Genomic DNA, 17,700 nt, shown 5'->3' with positions numbered 1-17,700 from the left:
AGGTTTGATCTTGGGCCTGGCACAGTGGGTTAAGGATCTGGCGTTGCCGCAGCTGTAACTGTAGCTCTGATCTGATCCCTGGCCCAGGAACTCCATATGTCACTGGGCAGCCCCAAAAGAACAACAACAAAAGAGGTGTGGTCAAAGCCAGGTTCTATTTACTTGGTCCATTACTTCATAGGCAGTCCATATACTTCTATCAAGAGTGTATAGCATTTGGCAGTTCTTGTCGTGGCTCAGTGGAAACCAATCTGACTAGGATCCATGAGGACTCAAGTTTGATCCCTCGCCTCGCTCAGTGGGTTAAGGATCCAGCACGGCCACGAGCTGTGGTGTACGTTGCAGACACAGCTCGGATCTGGCATTGCTGTGGCTGTGGTGTAGGCTGGCAGCTGTAGCTCTGATTTGACCCCTAGCCTGGGAACTTCCATATGCTGTGGATGTGGCCCTAAAAAGACCAAAAAAAAAAAAGTATATAACATTTGGAGTTGTCTGTCTTTTTGCCATGTTACCAGTTGTTGATGCTCAATACCTAGATCCAATCATTCATTAGGCATTATAAAATAGGGTTAGTTTAATTCATTACCTTCTTCATTATTTATTCTAAGATGATACCCTTCTCCTTCGTTACTACTTAATGGTCACACAGAGGTACAGTTTGCAGAGGAAACGTAAGATAAATGCTTAATTTTCTTCCCTCTGATTCTTAGTTTTCAAAATAATACATTTGTTCCCTTGCCTCTTCCAATGCAGACAACTAAGATTTGGGGTTTGGGATTTTTTTTTTGGTAGTATTATGAGCTTATGGATTTAAACATATCTGGTGGATTTCAATCCAATGTCATTTGTGTCTCTGTTGATGTATGTACTTTTTCATCTCTGGTTGGCAGGAGTCTCTCCAAGTTGGCTCCTGAGTCCTTCTGTTAATTAAAAGGATAATAGAACTTATCTACACACATGAGTGTTTTTATCTTCCCATTTTCACTCTACAACAATGTTACTTAAAGTCTGGGCCTTAGGCAACACTTGTGAGTTGATAGACTGTCCAGTTGATGAGCCCTACTCTGGCCTTCTGAATTAGAATTTCTGGGAACAGGACCCAGCAAACTGTAGTTTCACCAGTTCTCCAGGTGAGTCTTAGGCACAATAAAGTTTGAGAATCTCTGCTCTACAAGAAGTGACTTCAGAGCCTAGCTTTGGGTTGCCTTCCTCACTTAGGAACTCTAGCCCAGAGTTCCCACTGTGGTGCAATGGGATCGGTTCTGTAGCACCAGGATGCAGGTTCAATCCCTGGCCTGGCACAGTGGTTAAGGATCCAGCATTGCTGCAGCATAGTCGGAAACTGCAGCTGGGATCTGATCTCTGGCCCAGGAATTCCATGTGCCATGGGGCGGAGAAAAAAAAAAAGATTCTAGCTCTTCTGGAATTTTTCACCAGAGTAGACCACTCCTTTGTTCTTACTGGATATCATCAGAGGGTACAGTCAATGCTGAGGGTTATTTCTGATATTTTTGAAACAACCAAAAGTCAGTTGACTGGGAGTTTGATACATGAATGATAAATCTGGTTAATACCTCTGTGGCAACAAAAATTTCGACGTAATAACTGCTTTTCATAAGTGGCCTTATACAGTTGCCATGATGAAAATTGCAGAAGGAGTTCCTGTTGTGGCTCAGCAGTTAACGAACCCAACTAACATCCATGAGGATGCAGGTTTGATCCCTGGCTTTGCTCGGGGAGTTAGGGATCTGGCATTGCTGTGGGCTGTGGTGTAGGTTGCAGATGCAGTTTGGATCCCCTGTTGCTGAGGTCTAGGCTGGCGGCTGCAGTTCTGATTGGACCCCTAGCCTAGGAACCTCCATATGCCGCCGGTGTGGCCCTAAAAAGATAAAAAGACAAAAAAAAAAAAAAAAGAAAGAAAGAAAAAAAGAAAATTGCAGAATTACTCCAAAAATGTTTTGAGCCATGATGGTATTATATATGCCAGGCACTGCCATGCTTTAATGCTAATGGTTTTGCTCCTTTTCAGTTCAGATGGTGAGGTTGTCCAGACTACTTTGCAGAAATAAAGGATTATTTTTCTTTGAAAGTGCTTATTCCATGCTTGCTTGCTTGCTTACTCATGAGTATTTCTTCTTGTAGCAAGGATGGGCTTCTGTGGAGGTGCACTGACTGTATTTAGTGACTCTTGAGCGTTGTTAGTAAGTCTTTTAACAGAGCCTCTCATCTGGCACTTAAGGAGACTAGGTTTAAAATTATTGCTTTTAGGAGTTCCCGTCGTGGCGCAGTGGTTAACGAATCTGACTAGGAACCATGAGGTTGCGGGTTCGGTCCTTGCCCTTGCTCAGTGGGTTAACGATCCGGCGTTGCCGTGAGCTGTGGTGTAGGTTGCAGACGCGGCTCAGATCCCACGTTGCTGTGGCTCTGGCGTAGGCTGGCAGCTTCAGCTCTGATTTGACCCCTAGCCTGGGAACCTCCATGTGCCGCGGGAGCGGCCCAAGAAATAGCAAAAAGACAAATAAAATAAAATCTAAAAAAAATTATTGCTTTTAGTCATAATGAAGATTTTTACATAGCCAGCTTCTTAGACTAATAGGGCTTATTTTTTTCAATGCAAACAAAATAAAGATTCTTGGAAAAAAAGAGAGCCTAATAGTTTGGGGGTAAAAACCCATGTCTCAGTGCAGTCTCTCATCATCTCTACTTCACTATAGCGGCTCTCAATTTTTTTGTGTTTGTTTGTTTTGAAATTTTCAAAGTTCCTCTACTGTGCCCCCAGGCCAATTAGGCCACAATGTCTAGGGAGTGGGAATGCAGCCTCAGTGGACTTGAAAGCCCCTGGGTGATTCTAATGTACAACCAAGGCTGAGGCCCTTGTGAAGCAGGGACAAAGAGAAACTTCATTAATAAAGACATGAACTTATACCCCTGAAGTATTAGGCTCTCTTTTTTCAAGTATAAGATATTTGATATACTCGGGGCCTTTGGAAAGATCAAGTCTCACCAGCAGTGCCTGCTATTCCTGAGAGATTTCCATTTTACTCGCAGAGAAGATAACCCAGCGAGTCTACTTCTGCTTGTATTGTGGAGGAAGAACCCATCTGATGATACTTTTTGGAAGATTTATTAGAGGATGTGGAGACACTATTTTGAATGAGTGTTTCAAGATGACATCCTCCACTGGCACCTACTGAATGAGTCAAATATGAGATTTATAGGGGCTTAATAAAACGTTTTTATCTAGCTAGGCTGTATCATTTAATGTCAAGCTAAATGAAAAGCTTTCAACAAGAAGGCTTTCCAAAGGGAACAAACCAAGCAGAGCGTGGGAAATGAGCTTCGGAGGCAGCATATCATGAGCAGAGGCTTTGAAGTCCAGCAGACCTGACTTTGAAACTCGGCTCTGCCGTTGCCTAGTCCTGTGACCTCAGGCAAATTACTTATTCTCTCTCATCACTGATTCTTTCCTGCAGACCTGGTGTAGGGCCTGTGCCTGACACAGAGTAGGGTTTCATAAATTACTAAGTATTAAAATTATAGGCAGAGTTACCGTTGTGGCTCAGTGGGTTAAGAACCCCACATAGTGTCCATGAGGATGCAGGTTTGATCCCTGGCCCCACTCAGTGGGTTAAGGATCTGGCTTTTGTCATAAGGTGCAGCATAAGTCGCAGAAGCAACTCAAATCTGGTGTTGCCATGGCTGTGGGGTAGGTGGCAGCTGCAGCTATGATCCCTGGCCCAGGAACTTCCATGTGCCATAGGTGTGGCCATAAAAGGAAAAAAAATTATAGGCACTGTATTGCTCAAATATCTGGAGATGAGATAGCAGGTCCAGTTAATGCTAAGGAAGGTGGAGTAGGCAGAATACACACCCCCGCCCCCCGGAAAGATGCCCCCCCCCCGGAAGATGTCTACAATCTCATTCCCAGAGCCTGGGAAATGCATTATTTTACAGGGCAAAAGGGATTTTAAAGATTTAATTAGGTTAAAGATCTTGCGATGGGAGAGAGCAGCCTGGATTATCCAGGTGGGTCCAGTGCAATCACAAGGGTCTTTTCCAGAGAAAGAGGCAGGCAGGAGAGTTAGAGATGTGACTACTGAAGCAGAGGCTGCAGTGGTACAGCTGCTGGCTTTGAAGATGGAAGAGGGCTATGAGCCAAGTAATACAGGCAGCTCTAGAAGCTGGAAAAAGAAAGGAAACATATTTCTTCCAGAGGCTCCAGAAGAAATGCATTGGTTTTAGCCCACTGAGATCCCTTTCAGACTTCTGACCTCCCGAACTTTAAGATAATAAATTTGTGTTGTTTTAAGTCATTATGTTTGTGGTAAATTGCTACAGCAGCAATAGGAACCTAATACGGATTAAACTAGATCTTTCTTTGAGCATTCAGAGATACTGAGAACAGATTTTGCAAGATTTCACTTTGGAGGCCTGGCCGTTCAATTAGTATGAGGTCCAAGGAATGTAATAATAGTATACTTGCAAATGAATTTGTCCATCCTGGCATCAGATGGTCTTGATGATTACTTACTTGCCAGTCAAGCACATTTGTAGCATGTTCAGAAGGCCCCTGGCACAGTCCTCAGGACTCTGCCGTATTTGCTGCCTTTCTGGGAAACTGCCTGGTAGGAAAGCAAGGAGGAAGGAAACTGATTATGGCAGATCAGTAATCAAGAAAGACAGGTCTTTGGGTTATCAGAAGCAGTGTGGATTTAGTCACCTATCTGAGGGACAATTTGATAACAGTATCAAACAACATGTATATAAAGCCTTCAAAAATGCAAGTCCTCTGACTCAGCAATTCTACTTGTAGGACAGCTTATCCTAGGAGATAAAAAGTTGGATTAGTATGCATATCTTTCACTTGCTTAAAAAATCCTTTCGTGGTTCCCATAATTGCTTATAGAATAACACGTGGGGAGACTCACGGGAGACAGCATTACATCCACTTACATTGGATAATGAAGACTGGCAGGTGTTTGTACTGGCCATAGCTTGGTCTACACTTGAACCTGGTTAGATTAACCTTGAAGGTCCCGAGCCACCTTTGCTACATTTGCTCTCTTTCATGAAAATCACTGAAAACAGTGGTCGTGACTAACAGTTCCAATGTTAAATCGGGCCTGCCCTTGAACATTTATTACAAACTATCATACAATTTTGTGACTGAAATTAAAATTCTTATATGTCTGTGTAATTGAGCCATTAAGTGTTGAAAATTACCTATATTCTTACCCACTGACATTCAGATGATACGTTTGGCATGCAAAAATTGTGATTCCAAATTATGCTCAACTCCAAGTGTGGAATCTTATTCATTTATTTTTTCAGTTGAATTATCTGTTTCAGCCATATGTCTGGACCCAAACCCTGTCAAGGAGGGACCAAAATTTACACAACATTCTTGAGTATGATGGCGGCTGCATTTGGAGTTTTGATTAAACTACTCTACATGTGTGATTATTACTTGTAAACAGATGATTAGATATTAATTAGACAATAAGTGATTGTAAAGCACTTAGAAAATAAAAGTGTTTATAAATACCACCAAGTAATGGCAACAATAATTCTTTACTGACTACACAGCTGCTAATGTCAATAAGAATGATTTATTCTAGCTAAGGGCAGCTTTAATTTATGTAAAAAAGCTGCTATCATATCTGTTTTGGTACAGCCAAACAAAATATATCATATTTACAACTGATTTTACATCAGCATTTAGATAAATACACCTCATTTTGATAAAGCAATTTATCTCTTTTAGGACTTTCTCAGACACAGGCACAACCATTAATTATGTAGTGCCTTCGAGTGCTAAGAACTGGAGGCCTTTGCTGCTCATGGCTCTGGTTTATGTCAAATATTTATTTCTTTAAAATATAAGATGTAAGGTGGCATTTTCATTTATGCAGGAGGTTTTTCAGGTTGGTTCTGGGCAGTTGCTCCCCAGCACCTTAAAACTGTGTACAATAGACTCAATTGATTTTGGTCAAATGAATGAGTAAAAGTCAATATTTTCCTGGTGATTATAGAAGCTGGAAAAAGAAGAAAATCCACGTAAGGAAGAAAATAAAGCACTTTCCTTCTATCTTCTTGATTTTGTTTTCCAAAAAAAGGTTTTGAAGCTCTGATTGCTTTTTATGTCGGGTCATTACTTTTCCCCCTAATGGCCTTTATGGGTTGTGGACCTGTATCAGCCTCACTCTTGACCCACTGGTGAATTTGGCAGGGCATTTGTGTTTAGCTTGCTGTTGTAAGTAAATTCAAGCACTTACAATGAGTCTAGGTCCATGCTTTCAGAGATTTGAAATGAGCTGAGTGAATACCAGTGAAGAGTGCTTCATGTTACATGATTTCAGTAGAAAAAGGGTGGAGTGGTTGTTTTCAAAAAAATTTTTCATAGTTGATTTACAATGTTCTGTCAATTTTTGCTTGGAGTGGTTATTTGGGGTGGTGAGATACACATGAGGTAGCTCAGCAACCTTGTTGACAAAGCAAATCTATATCAGAATGAGGCGGTGTAGTTTGGTGGAAAACAGAGTTGAACTTTCATGAGACCTGGATTCAAGTGATACTTCTGCCACTTATCATATGACCTTGCTCAAATCACTTAGCCTCTCTGAATAGGTTTATTCATTTGAAAAACTTCAGTATTAAAACTAGTCCATCCCAGAGAGCTACTATGATGTAATTCAGTGTGTAAAAGAACCAAGTGAGAGGTGAAATGTTTTACCCTGCAAAAAGGTTTATCATTACCATAATTCTCCTGGAGTGGGTGAGAAGGAATTATTCGTGGATTGCATTACTTAGATGGTGAATTTTTTTTCTGGACTATGTCAGGGTTTAGGCTCAAACCATAAGCCACATGTAGAAAACTGGGTAACTGGCTCAGAGCAGAGCCATTAAAGTAACAAAGTTCCATAGAAGGTAATAATGGTTTCCAGGAAACCGTCTAAGTTCTTCTGTCAACTTTGTCTAGTTCTTTCCAAGTTCTTGCCTTCTTTTTAATAACTTCCTTATTAATCCAAGATGATGACGAAAATGAAGGAGAAAGAAAAAAGAGAAGTGGAAGAAATAATGGAGTCAAGAGTACTGGTAAGGAGGAAGGATTTGGGATGAAGGAGGTTTTACACATGGCCTTCTTGATAGATATTAATGTATGTATGAAATGTATGTAGGGGCATACAAACTGGAGGTAAATAATTGAACATTCTCTAGTTGACAACATTTTCATACCATGGATACAAAATTTGTAGCAGCATGATTAAAGATTGGAAAATAAAAAGGGAAAGGTATTTTCAAAGAAGAGAAAGCTTAAATGTAATACCTGCTTTTCCAGAAAATAGACTAACAGATATGCAATGTTACGACTCATTTTTATCCATGTGGAATAAAAGTGGATAGAAAGGCATTTGCAATAAGGGAGATCATACTAAAACTTTATGATAGGACACTGAAATAGTATTAATTGGAGATCTCCCAGAAGCAGATCCTGAGACAAGGATTCAAGTTCAAGTAGTTATTTTGGGAGGTGAGCGTAGGAAAGACCCACAAGGAGTGTGGGTGAGCAAGACAAGGAAAGGAAGCCAGCTACAACCCTGGGAAACTGAACTTAATCCCACAGGGGAACTCTGGGAGTCCGTGTAGAACATGTGATTCAGTTATCCCACCTGATGACTGAGAACAGTGGGGTATTCATACATAACTCTCAGTCATTGGTCAAGAGCTCTTAGGGGTTGGGGCTGTCACTGCTCTGGCCATTCAGCCCTGCCTCAGCGGTATTGCTGGGGAGAGAGGGCAGGAGTTTCCCATGGCCAGGGAGAACCCCCAGGCAGAGATGCAGGTGCTAGCCGTTGACAGTGGGCGGGTGTTGACATTGGTAAGGCTGGAGGGGACTGGGCTAAGTAGATGTTTCCTGCTCCAAAGAGATTATTTTAGTTCTTCCCTGCAGATCTTTGGGAATGGTATTTCCAACTACTGGAAGTTGAACTGAAGACCACTTGGGGGAGGGCTCTTCCAAGTGGAAGCGCAGGTCGCTATAGCCCGGGTTCCTCATTGGATCAGGTGTTGAGGGGATTAGGAGCAGCCCATGGTAAGTTCCTAGCAGAGTGCTGAGAGCCTAAGAGGTACTTGACGAATGGTAGGAAGAAAGATGAGGGGCAGCGCTGATCTAACAAGTTCTCACGCAAAGCCCCGCCCTACTCTTAGAGGTTACAAGACTCAAGAGCCCTTTCTCCAAAATTTCCCTGAGGATTTTCTGAACAGCCCGCCAGCATGTTCCCTCAGCTTTTGCTAACTGGAAATAGGACTCTCCCAGCTTCACTCCTGTTTCAGCTTTCTTGGTTCCTCTCACTGAGTCGCCCCCTGCACCTTGCCATTCTCTTACATGCTAACCTCTCCCTGCCTCACCAACCCACCCACCCCCTCGCCACCCCACCCTGCCCCGTCCTTATCCAGCCCTTGATTCCTTTGGGGAGGAGGGGTGATGTTCATGTTTTCCCTATCAGGGTAATAGATGCTCATTTAAAAATACTTGTTATAGTAATGAATCCGACTAGGAACCATGAAGTTGCGGGTTCGATCCCTAGCCTTGCTCAGTGGGCTAAGAATCCGGCGTTGCTGTGAGCTGTGGTGTAGGTAGCAGACGCGCTCGGATCCCACGTTGCTGTGGCTCTGGTGTAGGCCAGCAGCTACAGCTCCGATTGGAACCTTAGCCTGGGAACCTACATATGCCGCGAGTGTGGCCCTAAAAAGACAAACAAAACAAAACAAAAACAAAAACAAACAAAAAACTTGTTATAGACCTAGAAATATATTTAAAAATCCCTAATTCCCCCATAATCCCACAGTTTAAAGATGTCACTTAACATCTTGGTGTATTTCCCTCTGGTGCTTTTCTCTAGACATGTACATGTCCCCAGACTTTTGCAGAGTAATATTTTGTGACCTGCTTTTCTCACCTGGCATAATATTAACATGGTCCCCCAGTGTTAGATTGTCTTCAAAAACATGACTCTTTTTTTTTTTTTTTGTCTTTTTGCCATTTCTTGGGCCGCTCCCGCGGCATATGGAGTTTCCCAGGCTAGTGGTCTAATTGGAGCTGTAGCCGCCGGCCTACACCACAGCCACAGCAACGCGGGGTCCTTAACCCACTGAGCAAGGGCAGGGATCGAACCCGCAACCTCATGGTTCCTAGTCAGATTCGTTAACCACTGCGCCACGACGGGAAGTCCAAAAAAACATGACTCAATGCATGTATAATATTATATGAGTGTATCATTTCTATTTTACTCATTCCTCCTATTGCTATAAATTGGATGCTTTTTTGCCTTTTTTAAGTCTATGTTAGGCATCTTTGTATATAATTATTTTGGGGTTTCTGATTAGTTCTTTGGGGATAAATTCCCAAGAGGAATCCCTGGGTCAAAGGGTACAAACTCTCTAAAGGCTGTGAGCATGTACTGCCATATGTCCCCCGTGGAGTTTTTAACAATGTTAACATTTTGTATGGATTTGTGTAACCAGGACCATAATCAGGATACAGAACAATCCCATCACCTCGATAACCTTCCTTCTGCTATCCCTCTATAGTCACCCCCACATAACCCCTAGTGGGTTATGGAATACTTAATACCATATTGTGTAATTAACTGGTCATTCTTAATCATCTTAATGGCATTATGAAGCCCCCCAGTTAAAAATAACCCATTCAGTTATTATTAAGACGTACCGAAATCAGATTGCAATAGGAGCCAAGACTTTGATCCCCAGAGTTGGTGAATTTGGTAAGGACCCCTCTCAGAGTGGGGCCTGAAAGAGTTTATTTTTCCCCATGAGGACTGTGAGGTTCAATCACTGGGCTGTGGGGAGAGGGGCCCGAGAAGCCAGGATAAGGCTGGAGTAGGAATGGAATTAGTTATAGACCTGACCCTCAAGGCAGGTAGACGGAAATCTCAATTTTGAGGTTCAAGGACTTGGGCTGATTAGGTGTCACGTGTGAGTTGGATTTAGCATGCAGTGGCACTGATTGCTAAAAATCTGACTTTCTTGAGACAGTGGAGATTTTCATCCTAGGCAAAGGCAGCATCTTGTTTCAATGAGACGGGGAGTGGGAGTGGGGGAGACGGGAGAGGAAGGGCATCTGCCCACTTTGACACAGGAAAGGCTGGGATGGGGGATAAGGGCATGGTCTAGGCTCTTGGGCAAGAGGGGTTCACAAGGACCCCACCAGACATCAGGACTCTGCTAAATAGGCAAGTGCACTGGCAAGCCTCCCATTCTAGAGAGAGGATTAGAGGGTCAATTAGGAACCCAGCTGGTAGCTAGGTAACCCAGAACACAGTGGGGGCTGAGGGGTTAGGTGCTTTCCAAAGGGATCATGTGGCTCGAGGCATTGGTTCTCAAACTTTATAGCATGTGGCAGAATGCCTGTAAAAGTCGAAAGTTTTGTTAAAACACTGATTGCTGGCCTCTGCCGCCTGAGTTTCAGACTCAGTGCATCTGGGGTGGGGACGGAGAATTTCTAAGTTTCCAGGGCTGTTGCCACTGCTTTTTGGGGGAACCACCCTTTGAGCAGCACGACAGTGTGGCAAAGAAAATACTAAGATTAGAAGAACAGCCTCCTTTCCCTCTCACGCAGTATAACAGTGGGAAAGGGACCCCCAAATGTATTGCAGGACTTGATTCTTCCAGGTTGAAGGCTTGGTACAGCTAAACTTGAAGTTTGAAGTGTTTTGTGTTTCTAGGAGGGCAGATAGGGTAGCAAGGAAATGGTGGGAAGGCTTCATTTCAGATGACCCAAACCTCACTGGCATTCTTGCATCACTGGGGTTCTCTCAAGCATGGGTGATAACTGCAGTGCCAAGCGATGTCATTCTGACTTAAAGCGACAGGATCTGTAACTGTCAAACCATAACTCCGCTGCAGAACCCATTTTCTTCTTCTTTTAAGGCTAGCCCTCTTTGCTTATTTGAAGAGTAATAAAAATAATGCCCCGTTACATTAGTATAAAACATTCTAATTTACAAGCTGCTTTCACATAATATCTTATTTAATCTCCCAAATTCTACGAGGGAGGCAGGACAGGGATTTTTATCCCATCCTTTGGACTACTGGTCCCCTAAGTATGGTCTCCTTCAGCATCAGCATCACCCAGGAACTTGTTAGAAATGCAAATTCCACCCCCCCCCCCCCACCAAGACCTGCTGAACTTGGTCTTTAAGGACCAAGAATTTACATTTCCAACAAGTTCTCAGCTGATACTGATATTGGTGCTGCTGGGCCTGGACCATACTTGGATGAAAACCACTGCTATAGATTAAAATGAAAAATTTAGAAGCCCAGGGACTTAAGAGGACTTCTTACCTAGATGCTTTTTCAACCAGTATACCTGCTGCATCCTTGCCCGCCCCTCCATCATCCTTCCAGTCCTAGCTCCACTGCTTATGAGTTTGAGGCCCTGAGCAATTACTCTAAATTTCAATTTTCCCACCTGTAAAATGGGGATAATAATAGGATCAACCTCTTTGGGTTTGCATGAAGATTAAACAAGATCTAGATTAAATACTTAGCACTGTGTCTGTGCTTAATAAATGTTAGCAATTACCAGGACTTTTATTAATGTTATTTAAAGTGTGCTGTTTCACTAGAACGAATACCTTTGTTCTTTTCTTTGGGCATGTGTCTTCAGAACGCGCTCTTAAAATGGTTATTCCTGGACAATTTAGACATTAAGGCACATCATCTTTAACACCCCATCTAGGATGGTTCTGTGATTGTCACGAGCCTTTGGCTGAGAGCAGGTTTCTTAGGAAATGGGAGCAAAGGAATAATAGACCAGCGTAAGGAACAATATATTGAAGGGGCAAGACTTCATTGAGGACACTCAGAATAGCTGGAGGTGGGGGGAGTGACTGAGGGAGGAAGCGACTAGGGAGGGCAGTCTGAGGTGGGAGGCAGTTCCCACCCCGGGCGGCCCCATGGGTAAGCGCCAGGGCTACACCAGGCCTCAGGGGATCTGCCAGTGCTCCCACTGCAGTCAAGGGAGTGAACACACAGGTGCTCGCAATGAATGCCCGAGAGGCTCTTCGAGCCAGCTGGCAACTGCGGGCACAGCGAATTTGGGCTCAAAAGTGGCTTTTGTCTTCAGGGTGACTCCTATTTGGCAAAATTCTGACTATAGCACATCAAATATTCATGCCAGGGACTTGGTCTTTTTTTAGTAGAGGTCTGCTACATTCTGTCTAGAGGCGTCTTGGACCCCTCAGGACGCGGCTTCTTCTTATCTGGGTAGTACAGCCGGGGTCCCCGGCCCAGAAAGGACCAAGACCTTTGTAACTGAATTAACCAGAAGAAACAAAAGCGGCAAGTTCGGGCCCCGTGGGCACGGCCGACCAGCCAATGAGGGCCGGCCGCTCCCTGGCGGAGTGGTACTATGATGACAGTAGCCAACCAGCGCGCTCCATGCAAATGAGGTACTGTATCCCGCACCCGCCGCTCCAGTGCCGTCTGGTTGTTATAGTGATAAACTGAGGCCTTGCCTCTCGGCTTCTCGGAGAAGGAAAGGGGCGGGGGATTGGGGGCTAACCTCTTTACTTCCCCCTGGGAAGACAGAAAGAAGGGACGAAGAAGGGGGATGGGTGGGGAAGAGAAAAATACGTGACAAAGAAAACATTCTCTGCCTGGGAGGAGACTCACAGAGGGTATAGAGCTGGAGGGAGCATTCACTGGCCATGCCAGTACTTACCACTGATGCTGAGTCAGAAACAGGTATCCCAAAATCCCTTTCCAATGAGCCTCCCTCAGAAACCATGGAGGAAATAGAGCACACATGCCCACAGCCTCGACTGGTAAGTAAAGACAAAGGATGCAAATGTATGCGTGGCTATGGCACAAAAGAGTTCCTTATGCGTCCACAGCCAGCGAGGAAAACGCTGCTTAGAGGATTTTCATGTAAATGAGAATGGAGCTACCGCCTAATCCTTCTCAGCTGTTTATACTTAGCTTCTATACCGGGCGCTGCTCTCAGCTTACAAAGCATTATTGTATTGGCTGGGTAGGAAACGGGCTGCTCGGGCTATGCTGTGTTTTTTGTGCCTTGGGAGGAGGGGATGGTCTTTTTTTCTTTTAGGTGTATTCTCATCTAAAGGTAAAGATTCTACCGTACACTTGAAAAATGGTATTCTCCTTACAAAGCTTGGGACGAGTCCGTTGTTAAGTTCTAAATTTTAGCTACGGGAATGATTCGGTCCTCAACTAATTTTGGTGCCTAATGCGAATTTTGGAAAAATGAAAAGGATATGGAAGCCAAACTTGCCCATTCGTTTCAAAATTTCAAAATAAATAAGTAAAAGGGTCTTTCAGCGATGTATTTAGAAATATTGTGCAAAACTAGCCCTGAGTTAAAAACCCAAGCCTTCCAGCCTAGCCTTAATTGTGCACCTTAAAGGAATGGTAAACATTACTGGAACGTACAGTGAGGGCTGCTGTTCAGGTCATGGGAACCTGGGGAAGCTCCATTTACTTCGAAAGGGTCTGCATGCCTTTAATAATGAAAGTGTGGAAACGGGCACTGGGAGTTGCTTCCATCTCACTTATTGATATTCCAAATTTAATCCGCTCCTCTGCCACTGGTTATGATTCTTAACTCATAAATGTGGAAGGTGGTTCTCAACTACCTCAGTGTATATACTCAAGGAGTCAAAAACACCAAAAGGATGATGGATTTAGTATGACCTGAAGTCTTGGGGAACTTGGGGAGACGTCTCTTTGAACCCTCAAATCCAAGCGACACACTAGATAAAGCTATCCTCTCTCTAGCGATTTCTCCCATGTTAAAAAGGTGCAATATTTTGATTGGCTGTGGAGCTTGAACCTGGAAAGAGGTTTTTTTTTTCCCCCTTAAAAAAGGATTTTGTAATGTAGCATTTTCTGTGAACTCCCAAAATAAGGGCTCATAGATTCCAAGGCCAGCCTATCCATAGCTGTTACTTCTTCATTAGGGTTAATGAGGGTTCAAAGAGAGACTTAGGACAATTTTCTAAAACATGAAAACAAAGAAAGTTACATTAGAGCACTGTGGGCTTTTGTTCCCTGTGTTTCTATTTTTTAAGATCTATTTTCTTAGGGTGCTTTGCTATTAACTGCTCCCCAACGCTTAAGCTCCTTGCAGAACAACATACACAGTGTAGTACCTGTGTTCTCACGGGATGCAAACCACCCGGATAAGTTTGTTGCCAAGGGATTCCTTTGAGCCCCTGAACAACTCTTGGTTTAGTACGGCAAAAAGAAAAAACAAAAACGAAAAAAACCCTGTTCATTAAAAAGCTTGTTTCAGGATCACCCCAGATATATTTTAAAAGTGAAACTCAATGTTGAAATTTGCATCACACACCTTCCTGACAGGTAAAGGGCAAGGAGGAGAGAGAGGGCATCCGGTGCCAGTTTGCGTATCATTTTAGTCCCTTGTGCGCACTTATTTTCTTTCCCTTTTTGACTTCTAGCTGTTCTGCTCCTTGGTTGCTCCTGCCTGAGAGGATGGGCAGAGGAAATCAAGGGAAGGAAGAAAGTTCAAATACTTTCCATTTTCACTTGTGACAACTCATCCTGGAGGTTAACTCACAAGAACCATGCAAAGCTGGCAATGTTAAACATCTACCACCTCCCCATCATTTTAAAAGTGAGGCAGCTGAGGTTCAGAGAGGGTATGTGACTTCCCCAAAGTCACATTGCTTTGAAGGGCTGTAGAGCTGGGATTTGAACCCAGCGCTCTATACCTGCAAAGTGGAAGATCTTTCCCCTGCAACACGCCCTTAAATGAGATACAGTTCTTTCCATCTTTTTAGCAGTTCTGGCTTAGTGTGTGTGTGTGTGTGTGTGTTAAGGATGTATAGAAGTTGAACTGTTTAAGTGGTTGCATTGATCCATTTTATTTTTGGCCGCAGCATGTGGAAATTCCCGGGCCAGGGACTGAACCTGCACCACAGCAGTGACAATGCCTAATCCATAACTGCTAGGCCACCAGGGAACTCTCCTTTGGTCTACTTTTAAAAAATATTTTATTGAAGTATAGTTGATTGACAATTTTGTGCTAATTTCTGCTGTGCAGCAAAGTGACTCAGTTGTACAGATATATTCTTTTCCCTTATGGTTTGTCACAAGACATTGAATCTAGTCCCCTATGCTATATAGTAGGACATCGTTGTTTGATCTGCTTTTGTTAAAAATGTTCCATGTCCATCATTATTGTAGTCTACTGAAAATTGGCTCTGTTTAAATAGAAACTGCAACCAATTTATAAATGACTACTAAATTTTTTGAAGTACCTTTTCTCGTATCACCTTGGCCAATATCTTCATATTTTGAATTATATAAATTCTGTTTCTCAGTACCCAAACATGTTACCCCAAATCTCACGTGGATTACTGAGGCTGCTGAACTGCTTAACTAACTTTGGAAAGTGCATGGAAGACTTGAGAGATTCCCCTTCAGAGGACAGGCTCTTTCTCCTACAAGTTATTAAACTTGAATTCATAAAGTGGAGAGGAAATAGGATTCAGTAACAAAACGTTATCTTAAAAAAGTAGCAGTTACCAGAGTGGTTCTCATTGCATTAGCTGAGGCAGACACTGCTTCCCCAAACTCACTCTAACTTTTACCTAGTGGTATGGCAAAAGAAATTTCTGGGTGTATAAAGGGCCATAAAGTTTTACTGCAAGTCCCGGAATGTGAATATCTGTCGCTGAGTGTCATTGTCTGTCAATACACATTTTATTTAAATCTCTGCAGTTGCATAAAATGCCCTTTGTGTAATGAACTGTGCTCTTGACCTAGCATGGCCCTTGAGAACGTGTGTACAAGTGCTCCTGTCTGCATGTGTTTGTCTATGTATTACTTCCAGTGAAGGTTGATGATTGTGATCCGGGTTAGCTCTGCCCATGTTGATTGAGTACCTACTGTGTGCTGAGCTCCGAGCCCAGTGGTACCTTGTGATCTAGCATTATAGAAGAGACTGGCACACAGACAGATTGCTTTCATTCAGATTAATAAGGACAGAGCGTGCAAAGGGGTGTGTCACCAGGTACAGTGCAGGCAGGAAGAAGGGAGTGGTGAACTCCTTGAGAGTGAGTTCCCATTTGCCAGGGGGATGTTGAGTAGAAACCTGTCTTGTCCTCACTGTATCTCTGGTCTCTTCTGCAAAGCCTGGCATAGCTCTTTAAGGAAAGGAAGTACAAAGCTGGCATGCCTAGATACACAGGACTTTTAAAGCCGTCTGTACTTTAGATCTTTGTAAGAAGCAAATTGATAAGGATATTGAGGATACAGTGGAATCATGTTCAAGAGGGAATTTTTCTGGAAGATAAACCTGTAGGTTTTCTACCTGCTTTTTTTTTTGTATTGGAAGAAAATAGAAGAAAGAGGAGGAATAACACTGATAAAGAAATAGAAAATGACCTAGGTTTTCTAAGAGCTTATGTCTTAAGAATGTAATCTTCTTCCCCTTCTTTACCATGCTGGCTCAGGTTTGAGATGTTTCTGAGAATTCTCTCCATTGCTAGAGTGTTTTTTTCTTGATCCTTGACTTATTTTTCACTCTTGGCAATTTTCTTTTAAACATGATGCTATGTGACTTATAAAGTTGCCTGTCTAGAAGAGAAATGGAGTGGCCTTGGGTGAGAGGATGCAGTAGCCTTCTGTGGAGACCCATGTCCTGAGGGAAGAGGACTCCTCGTGGGAAAGGACTGTGTCCTCAAAAGTCCCCAACCCTCACATAGGCCTAGGCAAACCCTCTGGGCCCAGTAGACGCTTCATAAACCCTTTCTGATGCAGTCCAGCCACCCTGAAAACTGTCTGCTGAGATATTTGGTTAACGACCTTGGTCAAGTTCTTCCAGGAGTGCATTCTGCTGTCAGAAAGAAGTTGTTATTCTAGCCTGCAGTAGTCATTTCCATGAAGATGGATGTGCCACAGATCAACTGAGAAGGCCTTGGCAATAAAAAAAGGGCTGGTTCGATATGCTACGTTAGCAGGAGTTCATTTTGGGCTTTACTTCAAAGTGGAGCCGTGCCAAGAGACTGCTGTCTTGCAGAAGGTGCATTATGTCAGTTAGGAGGTAGGACGCTTAGCCGCTAGTGCTCACAAAGATGAGCAGATTTCCAGAGACCTCACTGGCTTCCTTTGCTAGCATCGCCATCTATTTAGCTACTCAGACAGCATACATTTTAAGAGCGAGATACTTACGGTGCTATATTGGTGAAGATAAACAATCATGAGCTTCCTTGGGCATATACTGTGGTCAACTGGAATTCTGCCCAAGGTTATTATTAGACCTCTTCCTGCTGGTCTCGATCCAAATGCAACATCCATTTCTTACAGATGGATAATAGTCAGGCATATTGGACATGGGATCAATGAATTAGTTTATTCCATTCTTTTAAGTTCATTCTTCCACTATCCCTCCACTCTCTCATTTGCCTAAAGCTAAACTCCCTATGTAAGAAATTAATCAAATATAAGAAGATAGGTATGTCCTTTGTGTGTGTGTGTGTGTGTGTGTTTGAGCACGTAGAAATGAAAAGGGTGAATAGTCTTCATTTCTTCATGCAGGCAGTGAGGGGGGATTGGAAGCATTCATTGATGCAGGGCTTTCGAAGGTAGCTGAGGGAGTTCCCATTGTGGCTTAGCAGGATAAGAACCCTACAT

The 17,700-nt window shown here is 43.2% G+C and overlaps 1 protein-coding gene across 4 annotated transcripts in view; it reads left to right on the top strand.

Moving 5' to 3' along the window:
• PCYT1B (phosphate cytidylyltransferase 1B, choline) overlaps nt 1–17,700 on the top strand; it is a 137,461-nt gene that overhangs the window by 16,067 nt on the left and 103,694 nt on the right. For 3 of the 4 annotated variants that reach the window (XM_005673506.4, XM_085006792.1, XM_001927679.7), the window contains exon 1: nt 12,587–12,848. The exons of the other annotated variant lie outside the window; for it this stretch is intronic. In XM_005673506.4, coding sequence (XP_005673563.1) covers nt 12,732–12,848 — 117 coding nt within the window. In that variant the 5' untranslated portion in view covers nt 12,587–12,731. Of the gene's footprint in view, nt 1–12,586; nt 12,849–17,700 lie in introns of those variants that run through there. 4 annotated transcript variants of the gene reach the window in all.

This window comes from Sus scrofa, chromosome X, assembly GCF_054392235.1.
Source record: "Sus scrofa isolate SSC_HxYL_T2T_F1_AM1 chromosome X, Sscrofa_HxYL_maternal_Yorkshire_Landrace_v2.0, whole genome shotgun sequence".
Taxonomy (NCBI): domain Eukaryota; kingdom Metazoa; phylum Chordata; class Mammalia; order Artiodactyla; family Suidae; genus Sus; species Sus scrofa.
The sequence above is the reverse complement of the archived record's forward strand: the minus strand, read 5'-3'. Positions and strand labels throughout refer to the sequence as shown.